At 45.2% G+C, this 19,895-nt stretch overlaps 1 protein-coding gene across 1 annotated transcript in view; it reads right to left on the bottom strand.

Annotated features, from left to right (window-relative positions):
* The window catches only part of Flo1 (flotillin-1), a 122,770-nt gene that overhangs the window by 59,468 nt on the left and 43,407 nt on the right, over positions 1 to 19,895 (bottom strand). The window contains exon 7 of the mRNA XM_075879044.1: positions 16,891 to 17,010. Within this exon, the coding sequence (XP_075735159.1) occupies positions 16,891 to 17,010 (120 nt within the window). The remainder of the gene's footprint in view (positions 1 to 16,890; positions 17,011 to 19,895) is intronic.

The following is a 19,895-nucleotide window of genomic DNA, read 5'->3' on the forward strand; positions in this document are numbered from 1 at the left end:
CGTCGACAGGCTCCATACGTCCACAGAGCGCGACGTTTACCCTTCAGCACTGGTAATGTCGTGGATGACTTGACCTGCCGAATGCAAAAACGTCCACCTCTTCCGTTCCAGCACAAGATAGACAAAGCTGCTGCGATATGTCCTTACGGATGAGCGTTTTTTGGCTGCCGGTGTCAAGCAGCAGTCTCACTGGTACGCGCCCACCGGTTCCGAAAGCCCTAACTGTGGCTGTTTAGAGCAACACAGACGACGAGCGTGTGCTGCTTGCAGGAGTCGTTACGCGCTTTTCTCGCTGTGAGGTCACCTCAAGGGGTTCAGTTGCAGTCAACTGTGGACTGTCAGTTCCTCGTTGGCCCCAGATCTCGCACAGAGCAGAGATATGGCATCTGGAGCATCGGTCGCACTTAAACCAGGGTGCGGTTCGGCAAATACAAGCAATGCGACTTTGCTTCCCGCATCTGAAGCAGCTACTGTTGCTGGAAAGACGACCCTTTTCCTCTGCTGATAGTGTGACCAGACAATCGCGTGTCACGTGTCCTGAAATGCCTCAGAGGGGATATATAGTCTGTTCAGGCCTTGAATTCGAACCTGCCGATAATGACCGTGCTGTCAGTGCCAATGCGGACGGCAGATAACTTGGCGTCACAGTGTTCGCAGTATTATTACGGTTCGGTGACAGGCTCGCTGAAGCGGGTTTCTCGCTTGACGCGCGACTTTCCTCTCTGCTTTTGACTTCAACTTGAAGAAACTTCAGGATTGCCTTCACTTGCTCGTCTCTCGACTGCACTAGAGAGTCCGTGGCACCTGTCTCTGTTTTCATGCGCCTTTAGTACTGAACCACCAGGTCCTCTGGAAATGAGCACATCAGCACCTGTTGCAGAACAACCGCGTATTCAGAAGAAGGCATACCAAGGCTCTCCAAACAGCTGGTCGAGAACCATATCTGTTCGTACAAGTCCCACAGCCTTGATACATGCGATGATTTCTTGATTGGCTCAATGGTTAGAAGGCTGTCCATGTGGTTGTCGATGAGGAGATCTTTCCGGCCAAACCATTCGGTGAGCACTTTGACAGCGATGCTGTAGTTCGCTTCTGTAAGACGTATTCCTTTAATGGCTCGCTTTGCCGCGCCGGATAAGTACCTCTTCAAGCACTTATAAACTTTTCGATGCCAGTGAGATCGGGGTGCGTGTGAATGGTCGCCTCTTAATGCTCCCAGAACCCCTGCCACTCACAGTTCTCGCCGTTGAAGATGGGCACTTGAAGCTTTGGCAGCGCGACTCGCAAGCTTGGTGCGCGTGGCCTACTGTGATCGACGAAGGTATGGCCGGTAGTGTCCAAGCGGGCAGCTCTTATGAAGTGGCTGGGTCCGTCGCTCGTACCCGCATGCCCGAATGATTGGCTTCGACGACGGTAGAGCCAACCGTTGCACGCGCGTTCATCGCAGATCGAAGCCTGCTGATGGCTTTCACAATCTTCTCGTGGTAGTCGAGAGCGCCCTCAACTTCTTCAGCAAACCCTTCCCCGTCGAGGACGTCGGCAATCTGTTCATCCAGTTCGGCGAGAGTTGAATCTTTGTCACGAAGCCCGTCAAGGATTTCCTGCAAGTCGGCGGTAGACGGTAATGTGTCTTGCAGGAGGACCTCGGTGGCTTCGGACAGAAGTCGGGTCGTGGCACCGCGAATGATGCCGCTATGCCTGCATAGTTTGTCCATCCTGGGAACGTCTCGATGCCGAGGATGACAGTCTGTACCTGTTTCTAGGGCAAAGCTCAGTGTCACTATCTGTTATCTTAGTTTTTCAATTATAAAACGCCAGGATTACACAACGATATTACGTGGTCCCCTGGAAGCCGTGCAATCCAAGAGAGCTGTGAAAAGATGATCAACCCGTGCGCTCACATAAGAAAAGATAGTACGTATGGACATATTCCCGTGCCACTTTCCCCGGATAAACTCTTGATCGTCAAATGAATGTATATTAAACCAAAGTACTTTCCCAACCGATAGGAACTTCTGAATGTTCGCTACCTCATTTCTTGCCACAGGGCAATTGGTGGTGATGTCAGCTTATCAACCGTGTATCACCGATGATTTGCGTAATCCTGTGTGTGGTACAAGAAATTGCACGAACTAAAATTCACGTATGAACTGAATGGCACTCGGAGATCATTAGTGCTGAGCCTGTCTGGCGGATTAGCGAGTAGCGCGCCGTCGCAGCTGCACAGGACCGAATGTTGAACGTAGCGATGGTATGCAAACATACAGTAAACTCTCAGTAAATGGAACCTGAAGGGACCGGGAAAATATGTTCTATTTAAGAGGAGTTCCGTTTACTGAAAGAACATAGGTGCAGAATACAAGCCCGAAACCAAGCATAGCAGAGAAAATAGTTCCGTTTAAGCAGTAGTTTTGTTTAACAAATTTATGTTTACTGAGAGTCTACTGTATTACACCGTCATTACTTGCACTGTAAGCATCATGCAGCTGCTTCTTCAACGGGACACAAGCATTTAAGTTCCCATTGAGTAGCGCTTTTTTCACAGCCATCATCAGACTAGCAGTGCGCAATGCCCTGCACACGGATGCTGCAGGTTCCATCAGCGCGATCGAAACAAGAATATAGACACACGTAAACTTTTCGTAACATCAAAATTGCAAAAATTTGTCGAACAACGTTGTTGTTCGGACAGCATCGGCGAAGTGCTGGAGACGTCAGCATGGATTGTAGTCGTAACTGCGCATTTCATTGCTCTATTTCGCTTCACTGGTCGATGTCGAGCGAGTTGGCAGCATGCGGCGCTTTTTAATATCCCTTGAAATTGGGATGCATTCAATGCACAAGAAAAAGTATGCTTTTTTTTGAACTTGCTGAAGAATATTACAGAATAAATACAATCAAAGTAACTTACGAGCATGAAAAAACATTAACACATGATAGGACGTGAAGCGCAACTCTCTGCTTGTGAGTTAGTAACTGATCATTTATCGCCGCTGTCACAGACAGCGTATTGACAGCCATCTATGTCCAGTGAAAAATCCTTGACGTCAAGACGGTTTCTTTGAACATCCCTGCTGAAAGTAATCTGAGGAATTCTCTCTGCCAAACGACTTTGATAGCACCAACAACGCGTCATTCGCCACGCACAACACCTATACGGCAACACTCACCACGTTTATTTGAGAGTGCGGAGATCGTTTCGCTCAGATACCCAGCAAGAAAGAAATCGCTTGCAGTGTGCTGCCATCTATTAACGTAAAAAAACAAGTGGTGCAGCATAGGCCAAGGTTTTGAAAAGCAAATCGCTAGCCTACGCTACTTTCCGCGTACAATGAATGTTACGGATTTCATGCACTACAAAAGCACTGAGGAATACTATACGCATGTAAAACGGGCGAGTTTTAACTGAAATGGTCATACGATAACATTTAACTATCCAAAGTGGCTGCAAAAAATCTCGTCAAGCTGATATGCATACGTATTTACTCGCGTAATCCTCGCACACGCGTAACTCTCGCACCTCTCAAATCGCCCAACAAAAATTAAATTTTTTTTCCTCGAGTAATTATCGCACCCCCGAAAATTGCCGCAATAATGTCGCCTGCTCGTTCCAGCCATTGATGATGATAGCGCGTGCCATCTCTTAAGCGTCAAGCGTACTATTACAGTCGAAACCCGCAATAACGAAATCGCCGGAGAAACCAAAAAATTTCGTTTTCGCGAGAATTCCGTTGCTGCGAGCATGAGACATAAAAACAGTGATACGGCCAGCAGAACGAAAATTTATTGCCAGAAGTCGGTCAACTTACTTTGCAGACTCCTGCCATGCAACAACTTCAAAGCTCTCCCTTCGCACTGGAAAAAGTGGTCTATTGCTACGTCGTCATCATGTGCGCTGAAGAAGGAGCGAAGGTTGTCCAGTGCATCCAAAACAACCCGCGGGTTGTTTTGGATGCGCTAGCGCCTCGTTCCTGCCCGCGGTCTCGCTGTCAGCAGAGTTAGGGCTAAAGCTGACTCCGATGACGCGCTCGTAGTAATCTGATCGTGCATCTGGCGCGGCCACTCTTAGTAATCTGACTGTACCGCCGCTTACAGCTTTGTTGCTTACGACGAAGCAAGTCGCCATGAGTGCGCTAGCACGTCGTTCCTGACCGCAGTTTCGCTGTCGGCGAAGTGAGGGCTAAAGACAACTCCTACGACGCGCCGCGCTCGTAGTAACCTGATAGCGGATCCGCCTACTGCTCCTAACTAAAGCGTAATTATATCTTAAGTGATCATCGAGCCGTGAACACGTCACAAAGTAGCAATTTTCGAGAGTCATGTCCTCGCGACGCACAAGCAGCAGACGACGATCTCCCGGAGTGAGCATCGGGCGAGGCGAGCTGACGCAACATGGCGGCCACAGCCAATCAAGGGCCTCGAAATGACCTTCAAACATTTGGTTTTTGTGCGCTTGTTTTGAAAGGGAGGAGCCAGCTGAGGCGGGAGGGTTAAACACGGAGAAATGCTCTTTCCAATTAGCCCGAGAAGCCGGCTCCCGGCCCCGCCATCACGAAGCCACAATTTTTTGAAAATCGCTGTTTTCTCCTGATTTCTAGAAAAAGTTTCGCTGCCTAGGTGGGTGAAATGAATTTTCCCAATCACTTCTGCGCGGTTTTTGCGATCCCAAAGCCACGTCTCCCCTTAAGTAAACAAAAATGGCGGTACCCACGCTAGCGCGGCAAAAGCAGACGTTTACAAATTTTTAGTGCACATAACACGCATACGAGCATATTTCAGACAGTTAACCTTTGGCGGGAGGGTAAAATAAGGCCCGCACTGTGGTAGAAAATTCGTTAATGCGGGATCGCTGTCCAAAAATATTTCATTGCCGCAAGATACGTAATACATGCGCTTCTATGAACATTCGCCGCGGATCCGGAAAGATTTTGTTGCCGCGGGGATTTCGTACTCGCGGGGTTTCGTTATTGCATGAAGATTCAATCCAATCCAAGTCAAGTCAAAGCGGCATTTGCACGTTACGGCGTGTTTTGTATGTTGTGTCGGTAATCTTGTCACGTTATGGGGCGATACTGAAGCTATACGGCTGCTTTCAAGTTGAAAGTGATTGATCATGCACTAAACAACGGCAACAGAGCCTCCGGTAGACTCTTCGGAGACGACGAGTTTTGTGTTCGCTACTGATGATGGCAGCTAAAAACCAAGACGCGTTGGGCCTGCCGTGTGCATAAGACTGGGATTGATGGTAAACTTTATTTCTTTAAAAGAAAACTGCCGACGATTCTGTTAAATAGCCATCAGCCCAATACGGACATCCTACGCTTACCTTTTGAGGGCTGCTGTTGAGTGACGAATGCTACCGCTTCGCCCGCAATGCCCATAAAGCTTTGCGTATGGTATTCCAATTCTCGCCTATTTGCTTGCACTTTGTGTCTCAAATAAATCTTGCCTTGTGTTGAACCTCTGCTTTTATTGTTGAGGTAAATTTTAATTAGTACTTCTCAAAGCTTTGTGTTAGTTACTGGTTTGAGAATCCCGATTTGCGGCCACTTCGTTTTCTTTTTCGCTCTGTACGTTCTTGTGGAAAGTTTTCCCCGCGTAATTCTCACACCCCCCAACTTTGCACCGGTTTTCCGCCAAAAAAAGTGCGAGGATTATGCGAGTAAATGCGGTACTCTACGGGCTATAATCAAAAGCGCGAGTTGCCACGTATTTTCACGAAAACTTCGCGTCTCACAAGAACGAATCACACTTATTGTGTCACGAACGGTCTGGTATATTCACTGACTCACGAAACATACAAACTGGTTTGTGTTTGTTTCTTGCAAACGCGTTAACACTGCGGGAACAAGGGATCATTGGGAGTGTCTGCCTACTGATCATCCTTGAGAGGACGCTCCTGAATTCCGCTAGGCGGCACGACAGTCTATAAATATTGCGAATAGTCAGGGTTCTACAAATTGACATTATGATGAGCATTATGTTTCAAAGTGCCCAAGGTGTTTTAATCATTTGTGAAATTATTAAAAAAAGCTTGCATGAATGCAGCTGAGCGGAGCCTTGTAATGAAGTGGTGATGCGTCATCTTTTGGCAAAATGGCGTCATCGAAGCCTGTCGTTTGTTTGCAATGCGTCCCACAAACTGTTGCCAATGCGACATCCATTGAGTGCGCACAGTTTTACAAGCTGGTGAAGCAGCTTATAAAAGCGCTTCCCATCAAGTGCGGGGCGAGTACAAGCGTGGATTCACTCACCAAAAGAGAGGAAGAACAAAAACCTACTCAGGTGAGAGCACAAACGTGAGCAGAGTCTTATCACTGAACAACTGTTCTTGGAGGAAAGGCCATGATTTTGGCAAAGCAACTGTATGATTTTGACTTCAGAGTCTTTCGATAGATAGTGTACATCAAGTGCAAGAAAGATGTAATTCCAACTATCGCCAATGTGGGGCAGAGTTTAGAAAAGGACGAGACGCTGCTGACCGTGTTTATAACGATGTGGAGAATGCTAAAGCAGCTTGCCTTCAAGTACATGGAACAATCTCGGAACGTATTTGTTAAGGGGCGACGCATGTTGTACAATGTTGCCCCTGGTTTCTGCAAAGCTGTGATGCGAGATTCCAGTTGTAATGAAGACAACGAGATGAGAACCCTTCATGACAATCACTATGTGCTGTGCTGCGTATAGGCAGCACAGCATATGAGCCGAACATACTCCTCAATGTATATGCGGCTCATAGCATCGTCAACGAAAGCAGTCTTGATCTTCCTAAATGATTTCCATTTGGCTGTCGCACAATTTCTGGCAAAATTCGATGCATGATAATGATATGTGGTGTTCTTTGGCGCAAGGGCCATTTGATGACCAAAGAGCGCCAGTTCATGGGACAAGGAATGTGGATAATGATTGTGATTAGCGGCTGTATAAGGGCCATAAAATTCCTCGCAGTAAGGCGGGTAAAAACATACAAGTAATAAAATCATGACCATGCCGTGAAAGGTGTGTGTGGTGTGAATAGGTGACAAAAGTTGGTGATAATGTAAAACGATGGTGAACATGTATGGCATTAGCACAAGTACCTCACTCGTTCATACCCTTGCGTCCAAGGGCCGTGAGGCAAGTGCTTTCCTGTGTAGCCACAGCAGCAAAAACCTCTCTAGAGAGGTCGTGCTACGGTATGCCCGGGTGTATGATATGAAAATTATGAATTTCCTTTAAAAACGCTAATAATGATTTGTGACTAAAAAGCGGTTCCCTACCAACGAACATTGCAGGGTGTAAAGGTATTGATTTGTGGTGTTTAACGTCCCAAAACCACCATATGATTATGAGAGACGCCGTAGTGGAGGGCTCCGGAAATTTCGACCACCTGGGGTTCTTTAACGTGCACCCAAATCTGAGCACACGGGCCTACAACATTTCCGCCTCCACAGGGTGTAAAGGTATATGTTGTCGGTAGGGTAATGGAAAATGCTGTTTTCTTAGGCCCGTACTCGCAAACGCTCCTCCACTCGACCCTTCACTCGAAACGCTCCTTAAGTGGCGTTTTCCCATTCACAAACCGGCCTTCACTTGAAACGCTTCCTTCACTTGAAAAAATCTTCAGCGTTTCCTCGAGATTGTCAAGGAAGCGATCGAGCTACCTTGAATCGTCCCTCGAGTGAAATATTTGCGCCAGCATCGCATCCATGGCGGAGCCCGACTCACTTTGACGGCGTTTCTCGATCAAGTAGGCTGCCACCGCCGCGTTCTTTCGACAATGACGGCGCGCGTTTACTATGGAGCTGTCTTCGAACGGCTCAGCAACGGCTACTGTGGCGCCGGGACAAGCGGGCGTGGTGTCAAAAGGAGCACTCACCAGTGCCGTGATGTGTTGCGTTCCGTGCATGAGCCAGTGGATTACCTGCCTTCGGGTATGCGTATACTCTTCGTGCTAATGCTCCATGACTTACTGCGGATTCCAGTGCTTTGAAGTGTTTTGATGAAGCTCGCACACCGCATCAGTTCAAGCGTGGTGCGAAAGCTTGACAAGCAAGCGGCATAGCAAACTTTTGATGCGCTGGGTTCACCGTACTTTAGAGTGGCTTCCTCTCCGGTGAACCTTTGCTGCCCTAGCCGAAATTTACGACGAAGCACACTTCCGTTAGACGACCATCTGTACCAATGAGAAGGTAAGTTCTCCTGTGTTTTTTTTTCCTGCTTCGGTCAAATTACTATTAAAGACAGTTTAAGAAAAGCACAACACAATACATTGGGCGCAATGAGTGTGCTGCTGTAGCTACTACACGTGAAACATAGCTTCTTTATACAGTGTCTATGCAGCTGACAATACCAATGAACGACCAAGTACACATTTAGGGGATCAAGCAGATGATCATGCTCTGTGAAACCTGCATGTACGCAAAAGTGCGTCGAGTGTCGTATGAAAACGCAAACATATGAAATATAAATACAGCAGATACATAATGAGATTGTTTTTTTTTAATTTAACCCCATTCCTACCCACCGAAGAAGAATTGATGGCTATGGCACTGATTCGTGCAATTAGATAATGAAATTATATACCCATATGCCTGGTCAGCTGCCCAAGTGCCCGAGCCAAACATGTGTCAAAATAGTCAAAGCTCAATACTTCAACCATGTCTGGTCTTGAACGTGAGACATACTAATGAATGTGTGCACAGCTAGAATTAAAGAAAAATGCGGCTTTTGTATCCAAGCTATTACGTTTTTCTAATATTATTTCTTGCCTTTTTTGTGCAGGGGACCAGCTGCCGACAGAAGAACACAGAGAAAAGGCCTCCTAGAATCTGCCGTATTATCAATGCATTGCATAGTTTGCACGACTGTATACAAAAGCACAAAAACAGCAGTGAATGCGTGCAGCTACACTGCATTAGGAGCGCTATGGTGTCTACTTCCTTAATCTTATTTATGATGTCCTCCGAGCTCGTACTTTATCTTTACAGTGTGTAGGTTGCATATGTTTGATTGATGAACACTTTTCATTTGCATTCTTATGTTTGCCACGTTGCTCCTCATCAGCCACATGTAATAAAGGTCCATTTGCCATTCACAACTTCTGTTTTGTTCATTTATCAATACATAATTATCGTTGTGTTTGTCTTTTCATGATGAGACAGGACTGCAAAAACCACTTCTCCGATTCTACAGGAAAGCAGTTCTAGGAAAATTAAACTTGTTTTATATAAAGCAGCACCACTCCTCTTCCACGGAACTGAGATGGCGTGGTTCTAACTGGTAGACTTGCTAATGATGCAGCAATAGCGGATATTTTATTTACAGGGTTCTGACCAGATGCATCCGCGGTGACTGCAATACTCTTGAGCATTTTTCACCGCTTTGTTGCACTGGTCTTCAATAAATCAGCAGAATAATATACGCTGCTCTTGAAGACACTTTCTCGAAGGTTGAGAGAACCCACAGGATAGTTTTTAAAACACAACAGTGCCACAAGTCAGACACGGCTTCAATTTTTTGATTTCCAAAAAAATAAAACATCCCCAATAATTTATGTTGTGCCAGGGCTTCGGAATGCAGCACAGACACCACAATTCTTTTCAACAGGTATTTCCAGTAGTTATAATGCAGATAAAATCCAAAACATTAGTGCGAAGGTCATTCATGCACTCACGATTGTGCTTCTGAGCATGCAGATTAAGGAGATGGAATAAAAATTTAAGACGTTGCCGCTGTGTGAACTTGGAGAGGGAAGCTACACAAATTTAAAGGTTATTTCTATGCGAATCTGTCAAATTAGACGCATCCACAAATGCATGGCAAATAGAAAAACAATGCAAAAACAATAACTTATTTCTTGAAAGTTCAAAATGTTAAAGTTGACACACACACACACACACACACCAGTCCCTGTTAACCGACTATATATGTTACTAAATGAAGAAAACAACTTTAAAGTGTATTTTTCGCCAATAGTGAAAGAAAGGCACACGATCGCTTTTCTTAACTTGCGTAGCAGTCTGATTCGAACGCTCAGCCACGAGTATAACATGCCTAGTTTTTAACGCTACCCTGGTATAACCTTGAATATCAGTTGCGAGCAATGTCTTTCAAATTTCCTATTATACGCAGAGGAACAACTACGAAAGCGCCACGGTGAAATTCGCAGTAAATGAGAAAAATAAACATTGCACAGGCCCCTGAAATTAGGAACTGTGCATGTACTCCCGTAGCGAGAACGAATTTACGTACGAGTAATCCTTATACATAATGCGGTGGTGAATGCTAAAAGCACGCCAACATACTGTGACAAATAGTAAAAAATACTCATTCCACCGCGTTATACATTCGGTGGCTACATTAGTGATCAGAAGGCTCTCAGTAAAGCGAAAGTAAACAAAACAACAAACCATCTATTGCGCTTCCTGTCATCACTCATAGTTCGTTAGTCACCCCGGCGAAAGTAGGCTCTCAAACGACACACACGCAAACACTACCGTAAATATAAACTTCAATTACTAGACCCATACAAGACAAAATAAACTAAGCAGGTAGACACGTTCAGCAGCAGACGAAATGCCATCAGCTATTCGTTCAGCTGCCTGGGTTCGACTGTTGCCAGACTTGAAGGAGGGTTTTGCTAACTATCAGCACAAGGCTTAGGGAAACAACACTACCACTCTAAATGCACGTATTTTGCTGTAGTGTCAATTTAGAAAAAAGAATAACTAGAAAAGGCGTTCTCTTGATGTACATAGATAGGCAATTCTTAACCACAATTGCGAATACTCTCGTTATCAGGCGCTTTTCTCGGCGCATGCAGTTCACTCAAGTGAAGGGAGCATTTCCAAAGCCTCCCTTGGCGAAGGAAGTGTGAAGGAGCGTTCATGAAACGCAGCGGCCCCTTGAGTGGAGGAGCACGCTCCACCTTGACTTCGTCAAGTCGAGGGGAGCCCTTGAGTGAAGGAGCGTTTGTGAATACGGGCCTTAGAGTTTCTAAGTGTTTGCACTGAATTAACATGTGAAGGACTGTTAATGCTTCACCACATCTGTCACACAATGGTGGATCGCCACTGGACAAAAGATATGTGTGTGTCGTGTATGTGTGTCCTATTCTGAGTCTCGTTAGTATTACCTGTGTATGACGCGATTTTGATACTGGCAGCCAATGACCAAGGTGTGGCTTAATAATGTGTAGTTTGTTTTGCATGTGTGTATCCCACTTGCTCTGCCAGTAGTCCTTAAAGTTTCGTTTGAGAGACGGCTTAAGATCAAGGGCCGGGATTAATATGGGTGTAGGGGCAGTGCTTTTGTGGACGGATGCAGTGAGCTGATCCGCCCTCACGTTGCCTTGGATCTCACGGTGCCCTGGCACCCAGCACACTACTACATGTTGTTTGAGTGTGTAGAGTGTGCACAAAATGGAGTAAAGTCAGACAAGGACCGGGTTTTTTTGTTTTTTAAGACTGTGCAGAGCCGGTACCACACTAAGGGGGTCTGTATAAATTACTGCCTTTTGTATTTGTAACTGTTTGATATGTTTAGCTGCCACAAGTATCGCGTAAGCTTCCACTGTGAAGATACTTGTGCCTGGATGTAGAGGGCCAGCATCCAAAAAGGATGGGCCGACAGCAGCGTAGGACACAGAGGAGTTAGGCTTGGAGGCATCTGTAAAGAACTCAGGACGTGTGTATTTGTGTTGAAGTTCCAGGAAGTGTGTTCAGATATGGGCAATAGGAGCATGTTTTGTAACTTCTAGAAAAGACACATCGCAGTCTATAGTCTGCCATTGCCACGGTGGCGGATATGCTACAGGAGCCATTAAACTGTGTTCAAGTGAGACTCCAGTTTCCTCAGCTATACCCTTCAGGCGAACTGAGAAGGGCTGCCTCATCGAAGGCCTGTTTTGAAACAGAATTGAGCTTGACAAATCGTTGATAGTAGAGTATGAGGGGTGCTTCTTGTCTGCTTTCACCTTAAGGAAATAAACAAAGGACATGTAAGTTCTCTACAGATGAAGTGACCACTCATTTGACTCAACATAAAGGCTTTCTACGGGGCTGGTGCGAAAAGCACCCGTAGAAAGGCGGATGCCCAAATGGTGCACGGGGTCCAGCATCTTCAAAGCACTTTGAGTCGCAGACTGATAAACAACGAACCCATAATCTAAGCGGGTGCGAATGAGGCTTCTATAGAGGTTCATGAGACATTGCCTGTCACTACCCCACGTAGTACGTGACAACACTTTTAAAACATTCATGGCTTTTAAACATTTTGTTTTTAAATACTTGATGTGCGGTACGAAGGTCAACTTGTTGTCCAAGATTAATCCTAAGAATTTATGCTCCGCATTAACAGACAGACGTTGCCCTTCAGTTCAATGTCTGGTTCCGAGTGCATGCCTCTCTTTCAAGAGAACAAGACACACTTGCTTCTTTGTGGGTTCAGTCGGAATCCGTTTTCCTCTGCCCATTTGGAGACCTTGTTTGAACCCAGCTGAACCTGCCGCTCACACATTGCCAAGTTGCATGACTTGAAGCCAAGCTGAACGTCGTCGACATATGTACAATAGAACATATTGCGGGAGATGGACAAGTGCAAGGAATTCATTTTGATAATAAAAAGTGTGCAACTAAGTACACCACCTTGTGGCACGCCTGTTTCCTGGACAAATGTTTGGGAGAGAACACTGCCCACACGGACACGGAATGTCCGGTTTGACAGGTAACTTTCGATTATGTGAAACATTCTTCCGCGCACACCAAGGTGGGACAGGTTTCTTAGAAATCCAAAACACCATGTTGTATCATAAGCCTTTTCGATATCGAGGAACACAGAGAGAAAATATTGTTTATGGACGAAGGCGTCTGATCTGTGCCTCGATACGAACAAGGTGGTCTGTGGTGGATCTACTTTCTCGAAACCCGCACTGCAGTTATCAGTCGGCAGTTTATCATTTTTTCGAATACTTTGCACAAGCAGCTTGTAAGTGCAATGGGCCTATAACTTGAAGCTAAAGAAGGGTCCTTTCCCTCTTTCAAATTGGTAATAATAATAGCCTCTTTCCAGGAGGTAGGGATAGTGCCAGAAAACCAGATAGCATTGTACAAACAAAGTAAGGTTTTTCGTGTTTCGGCTGGAAGGTTTTTTAACATTTCATACACCACACGGTCAGAACCTGGGGCAGAAGTACTGCAGGAGTTTACTGATGTTCAGAGCTCAGCTAGACTGAAAGCTTGGTTATATGCCTCGTATCTAGTGGATTTGTGTTCGAGTTTCTGCTTTTCTATTCTTGTTCTGTATTTTTGGAAAGTGTCAGTATAGTGGGACGAGCTGGATACCCTTTCAAAGTGTGCACCGAGGAAGTTTGCCTGATCTTCCATGGTATCAACCTGAGTGTTTACGAGTGGGAGTGAGTGTACTTGTCTGCCTGCTACCCTACGAACCATGTTCCAGACTTTGGCCTCTTGTGTATATGAATTTATCCCTGATAAAAACTTGTGCCAATTTTCTCTTCTGGCCTGCCGACACGTTCTCCTGCCTTGAGATTTTATTTTCTTAAAGCTCTCAAGGTTTTCCGCTGTCGGCGAGTTCCGCAGCAACCTCCATACCCTGTTCTGTTCCTTTCGCGCATTCCGACACTCAGTGTTCCACCACGGGACGTGTCGTTTGCCGGGCAGTCCAGATGTTTGTGGAATGCACTTGGCTGCTGCGTCAGTAAGAAAAGCCGTGAAGTACTGCACAGCTTCATCTATGCCTAATCCGCATATGTCAGTCCAATTTAAGTGAGTAAGCTTTTGAAATTGTTCCCAGTCGGCTTTGTTTACCAGCCATTTTGGAACATGTGGAGGACATTCATATATTATTGGTGTACTCAAAACTAAAAGAAAATGGTCACTTCCGTATGGATTATTTATGACTTTCCACTGAAGTAATGGTACAAGTGAAGGAGATGCGATACTGAGGTCTATGGAAGAGTAAGTTTTGTTGGCAAGGTTATAGTATGTTGCCTCTTTCCTATTCAACAGGCAAGCACCTGATGAAATGAGGAATTGTTCAATGAGACGACATCGTGCATCACAGCGAGAGTCACCCCACAGACCATTATGTGCGTTCAGGTCCCCAAGGACCAGATAAGGTTCAGGTAGTTCGTCTATTAAAGACTGGAATTGAAGTTTTTCAAGACGGTGGTGCAGAGGTATGTACAAAGAGCAGACAGTGACGAGTTTGTTTAGAATAACTGCTCGGACAGCCACCGCGTCGAGGGAAGTTTGAAGGGGTAATTGTGTACATGCTATACCTTGACTAACTATAACCACTACACCACCGGATGGTGGCATGGCATCATCTCTATCCTTTCGGAAGATTACATAGTTACGTAAAAAGTGTGTTTGTTCGTTTCAAGTGTGTCGCTTGTACACACAGTACTCTAGGATTGTGTTCATGGAGGAGTTCTTGCAAGTCATCGAGGTTTCGAAGAAGGCCTCGGATGTTCCACTGTAATATTTCTGTCTGCATATTTAAACAAGAGAGATGCTGCTGTGTGTACAAAGAGTATCCTGTGTTGGAGTGAGCTCGTTAATTCAGGTGGCAGGACGGTCGTGCGGCCCCATTATTGGTTTCTTATTTTTTTTGGCGAGCTCCAAGGAGCCGCCCCGCACTTTTGGTACCAAGGGTACCGTTGTATCCATTGCCTCCTCAGAGGCACTGGGTGCCCGCACATGCGAGCTGGTGGTTCGGATTTTAGGCCTCGCCTGGTGAGGGGAGGCCTTGAGACCAGAGGACCCTGGGGTCTCCGGTCTCAATTCGCTAGGAGGCGGAGTAGACTGAACTACTGCCGCCTTGGCGGCAGGCGCCACAGCCAACGGCTCGCTCTGCACTGGCCGAAGGGGTGGCGAGGGCTGGTGCAGCGTTGCCCCCTGACGCGTCGCATCAGCATATGTAGCGCCGTAAAATGGCGACACTCTTCGTCTTGCTTCTTTGAATGAGATATTTTCTTTAATTTTCAATGTGATAAATTCTTTTTCTTTTTTCCAAAATGAGCAAGACCGTGAGTATTCGGCATGATTTCCGCCACAGTTCACACAGTGTGATGGTTCTTCGCAATTGTCAGAATTGTGGCCTGACACTCCACATTGTGCACAAGTTTGGTGACCACGACAGCTTTGCGAGCCGTGGCCATACTTCTGGCATTTAAAACAACGACGTGGGTTAGGTATGTATGGTCTGATCGATGTCTTTGTGTACCCTGTTTGAATACTTTCTGGCAGATTACTGGAAGCGAACGTGAGTATTAGGTGTTTCATTGGTGCTACCATGTTGTCTCTTCTAATGATGATTCTTTGTACATTGGTCACATTCTGACTCTTCCACCCCTCCAGAAGTTCCTCTTCGGTCAAGCCAAGCAAATCAGCATCAGATACTACTCCACGGGTTGTATTCATAGATCTGTGTGGCATTACAGTGATGGGAGTGTTACCAAAAGTTGAAAGATTCTGTAGCTTTTCAAACTGTTCTTTTTCTCGAACTTCAAGGAGGAGGTCTCCGCTGGCCATTTTGGTAACTTTGTACCCGGCTCCAAGAGTTTCTGTGAGACATCTGGCTACTACAAAGGGGGATACAGTTCTGGCTTGCTTGCTGCTTAACTCACTATGTATAACATGAAAATGGGGAAAATTTCCATGTGATCGATTGAAAAAGCCAAAGTCTTCGGTGCGTACGCGCTTTAAGGCGGTACGATCACTTAACAAGGGAAACGCTCTATGCATTCCAGTTTAATTTTCTTCAGAAGCATTGGCGGCCACCTACCACGGAGCCCAACGAGGAGACGCTACAAGTTTGCGGATGCTAAAACCTGCAGACGCCAGCCGTACAACGCTACTATAACCCAATGCGCCTAGACCAAGGTAGGCTATTTGCACAGGGTTAACCCTAGCCGCCAGGAAGTTTGGAAGTAGGCAGAAGAGAGTAGAAGACAGGACAGATAGATAGTGAGAGATAAAGACGAAGATGTAGGGAGAGAGATAGGAAAAGGCGACTGCCGATTTCCCCTGGGCGGGTCAGCCCAGGGGTGCCGTCTATGTGAAGCCGGGGCCAAAGGGGTGTGTTGCCTCTGCAGGGGGGCCTTAAAGGTCCAATCACCCAGCGTCGGCTCAACCCCCAGGATCCCCTTTTCCCCGGACACGGCAAAGCCACGCACGGCTAGGCGTGGGAGGGAGTAGAAACTCCCCCGTTAGCTCGGGTCCGTGGTGTCCCTACAAACCAAACGCCTACTTGCGCAGGCGCCCCTGAGGGGACAAAATTTGATGCAGTAGCGCTGCTCCAGTCACTTCGTCATTTTCCTTACAATAAAAAACTGATTAAGCACTGCGCACTATCTCACTCAAATGCTGGGTCCCTGCGACTTTCCAATTGGCAAGCGGGAAAAATTCACGCTTGCATACGAAGGTTCAAGGTCGGCTGATGCAAGCGCGCTTGTATCAAATCCATCAGGTGCTTGCAAAAAAAAAAAAAAAGTCGCATACTTTTCTAGCAGAGTTCGTATGAAGATGCAACACCTAGAGCATCCAATGCCATCTGTGCTCTGTTTACATTCAGTAAAATGAATAAAAATATCTGGGGTTATGAGTTATACATTCCAGAATAACGATGTGATTATGAGAGACGCCGGAGTGGAGGGCTTCGGAAATTTTGACCATCTGGTGTTCTTTAACGTGCGCTGACATCACACAGCACAAAGGCCTCTACCATTTCGTGTCCATCGAAATGCGACTGCCGTAGCTGGAATATCAAACCTGCGACCTTTGGGCCAGCAGCCATACACCCTAACTGCTACATCACAGCGGCGAACATTCAGTACAATGAAGAGTCGCTAAATCAGAAGTAAGCTAGATCACAATCATTACCCACCTTTGTGTTAACCTCCATGTCATAAGCTGCTTTTTTTAGTTCAAAGTCCCGTTGAGCCTTGGCTATCTCAGTGTCATTGAGATAGCGTGATGCCATGCGCTCTTCCTCAGCCAGGGCCTCCTAAAAGATAAGAACATTAAGAGCTACAGTCTGCATTATGGCATACAGGTGGTGCAGTATACTTATAAATATACCGTATTTAAATAGTATATATTATAACCAACTCTCAAATGAACATCAACTTTTTTATGTGTACAATATAATCTTTAATAAAATGCTTAACAATATTCACATCTTGTCTTGGCTACAACTGGTTTCAGAGCAAATTATGGAACAAGCAATATAAAAAACATTTCTCTAGGCATATAATACTATGTATTACAGTCCAAGATTTCTATAAAAACGCCCTGCAGTGCACCACTTTCATGCCATCTAAACTGCAGCCGGGTAATTCGAAGTGAAACATCCCACACCCAAGAAGTAGAACAAGTACTTTGCAAATATGCATGAATATACTTCTGCTTTAAGACAATTGAAGAAAGTTCTTCCACCTCAACTTGCAGGTCAAGCCTAAAAAATTTGAGAATTCTCAAACTAAGTAATTGCTCTAACAGGATTTCTTTGAGCGATCAGACATAATCCACTCATATTTTTTAATCTGTTTTCCCTCATGAACCTACACGAAGTGACATTGACCTGCCCAACCACCATTCTCGAATTCCTCCAATTACTATTACTTTTGAAGGAATTGTGATCATTGAAAACATGATTTATAGTGCCCGAGCGTAATGAAGGAATTACTGGCAAGATACTAAAAGGTATGAAAGTATTTTCCAGTTCTACATTGAAAGTACTTTTTATGCAGTCCATTACTAGCAGTTTGCTTCCAAATGAATGGTACTTCAAATGACCGGTGTGGTAGCCACTCTGATACCTCCAACTAATGTCTTATTTTGTTAAAGGTGACCTTGAACACTATTACACTTTCCCATTTTTCACTGATGGGTTGTGAAGTACAGATTAATGCAGCAAAAACAGCAGCAATATTGGCACACAGTCTAAAATTAATCGATTTACAAAATTCAAAATATCAGAAAAAAATGCCTACTCTCAACTTTACTTTCGTGGGGTCACGTGACCACATCTCCTTGCCCTGACTAACCCTGCGACGTCAGACGGCTCCCCCCTATGAAATGTGCTGGAAGCCCATAAGTAGGAAAAGCTTAAACACTGTTGCTTGTCCTTTCCAATGTATTGTAGATGTCGCTGCCATAGTAACAAACATGATGTATGACAACCGACTTCCCGGCTGCGGTGGCTGCATTTTCGATGAAGTTGAAAATGCTGTAGGCTTGTGTGCTCAGATTTGGGTGCACGTTGAAGAAATTTCAGGATCCCTTCACTACGGTGTCTCTCATAATCATATCGTGGTTTTGGGACGTGAAATCCCCGCATATGAATCAATCAACTTTCAGAATCAGTTTGAATTTGCCCGTTTTGACGTCATTGTGATTTTTGACGGACCTTTGCGTGAACCATTGTGCCTGCATTGTTGAGAAAATGCATCAATGTTCTGAGTAACATCAAAGTTCTGTAATCAAAAGAACCTTTGCAAGTTAAATAGTATCAAATTATAGTGTCAGCTTTCCAATCTGATAGTGTTGAGCAGTAATAATTGCCTGAAATTTACTCAACAAAAGCATATTTCTGAAGATTCCCCCCATATACAACTTGCAGAGGTGGCCTTTTCAGCCATTTTACAGCTACTTCTGTTTCGCTTCTATATAGTTATATAGCAGACTGGGCCACACTGAGTGTTACTAGATCTCCTATGGCATCATTACACGTGCATGGATGCAAACCTGCCCCTAAGGAGACACGCACTGATCGAAATTATTTTGCAACTGCACCTGAAGTGAGTGACGAAATGCTTCAAGTCTATGACAACGCCTCAACTTCGAGCGATGATAGCGACGATGATTTGCATCAGCCTGGGACATTCACATCCCTTCAGGAATTTGTTTCTCTCAGAGTTACTCTGGTTACTTGCGAGGTCCACACGTCACTGGAGTGCAATGTGCTGGCGCTGGCTGCAGAGCTCACCAAAAGAAGGCCACCAGAGGTCATCTCAGCCTTGCACTACGATGCAGTGCAAGACTTTTTTAAGACTGAGTGATTTCGATTTTTTTTTTTCAATGCTATCAGCCAAAATAAATATGCTTGAGAGTATATTTTCGAACGCCAACCAACCCTCTGCCCGGTGGATAGAGGTCACGCCAGACGAACTAGTGAAGTTCATTGGACATCAATTTTATAGGCATTTTTCATACATTACAAGAGAAATAGAGCTGTACGTTGGTTCAAATTTGTTTTGTCTATGTTAATAGAAACATTGTGTAAAACATTTATTATATTGTTCCTGGGTCATTTATCTTCAAAATACGTACCCTGAATATTCTTTGTTTCGAACGTTTCTAAATAAAAAACTCCAGGCCTGTGCGGAAAGCGCAGCACAGTCACAGCGAAAGCGAGAAGAGTGACCTTTCAGAGCTTTTTCTAAACACTCATTAGGTAACTGCTGCAAGCACACTTGCTGGGTACCTACTTCGACATTAATAATAACTTCTGGGTAATAGGTCAGCATTCACTATGCTATTTTTCGTCATTCTTCTGAGAAGCATGGTATCCGCTAAACACTTGCAAGGAATTTTGTGCCAATTGTTCATGCAGAGGCTGACGACGATGAGAAATTATGCCTGAAGTGGGTATGCACCACAGTTAATAGGTGATCAAGAACAAGCTTTGGTAATGGTTTCGAACACTGAACGAACCACTCATTACACTATTCGCATTCTGTGACACCTGGTTGTTGTTTTGCTGTTCTAACTCACATTATTACTTTATTATTATTTACATTTTATTACTTTATTACTCACATTAACGTGATACATTTCCCAACATCAAGCCTGCCTAAGGCAAGTTTACGAACAAGTCCCAAGCACCAG

This window comes from Rhipicephalus microplus, chromosome X, assembly GCF_043290135.1.
Source record: "Rhipicephalus microplus isolate Deutch F79 chromosome X, USDA_Rmic, whole genome shotgun sequence".
Lineage (NCBI taxonomy): Eukaryota > Metazoa > Arthropoda > Arachnida > Ixodida > Ixodidae > Rhipicephalus > Rhipicephalus microplus.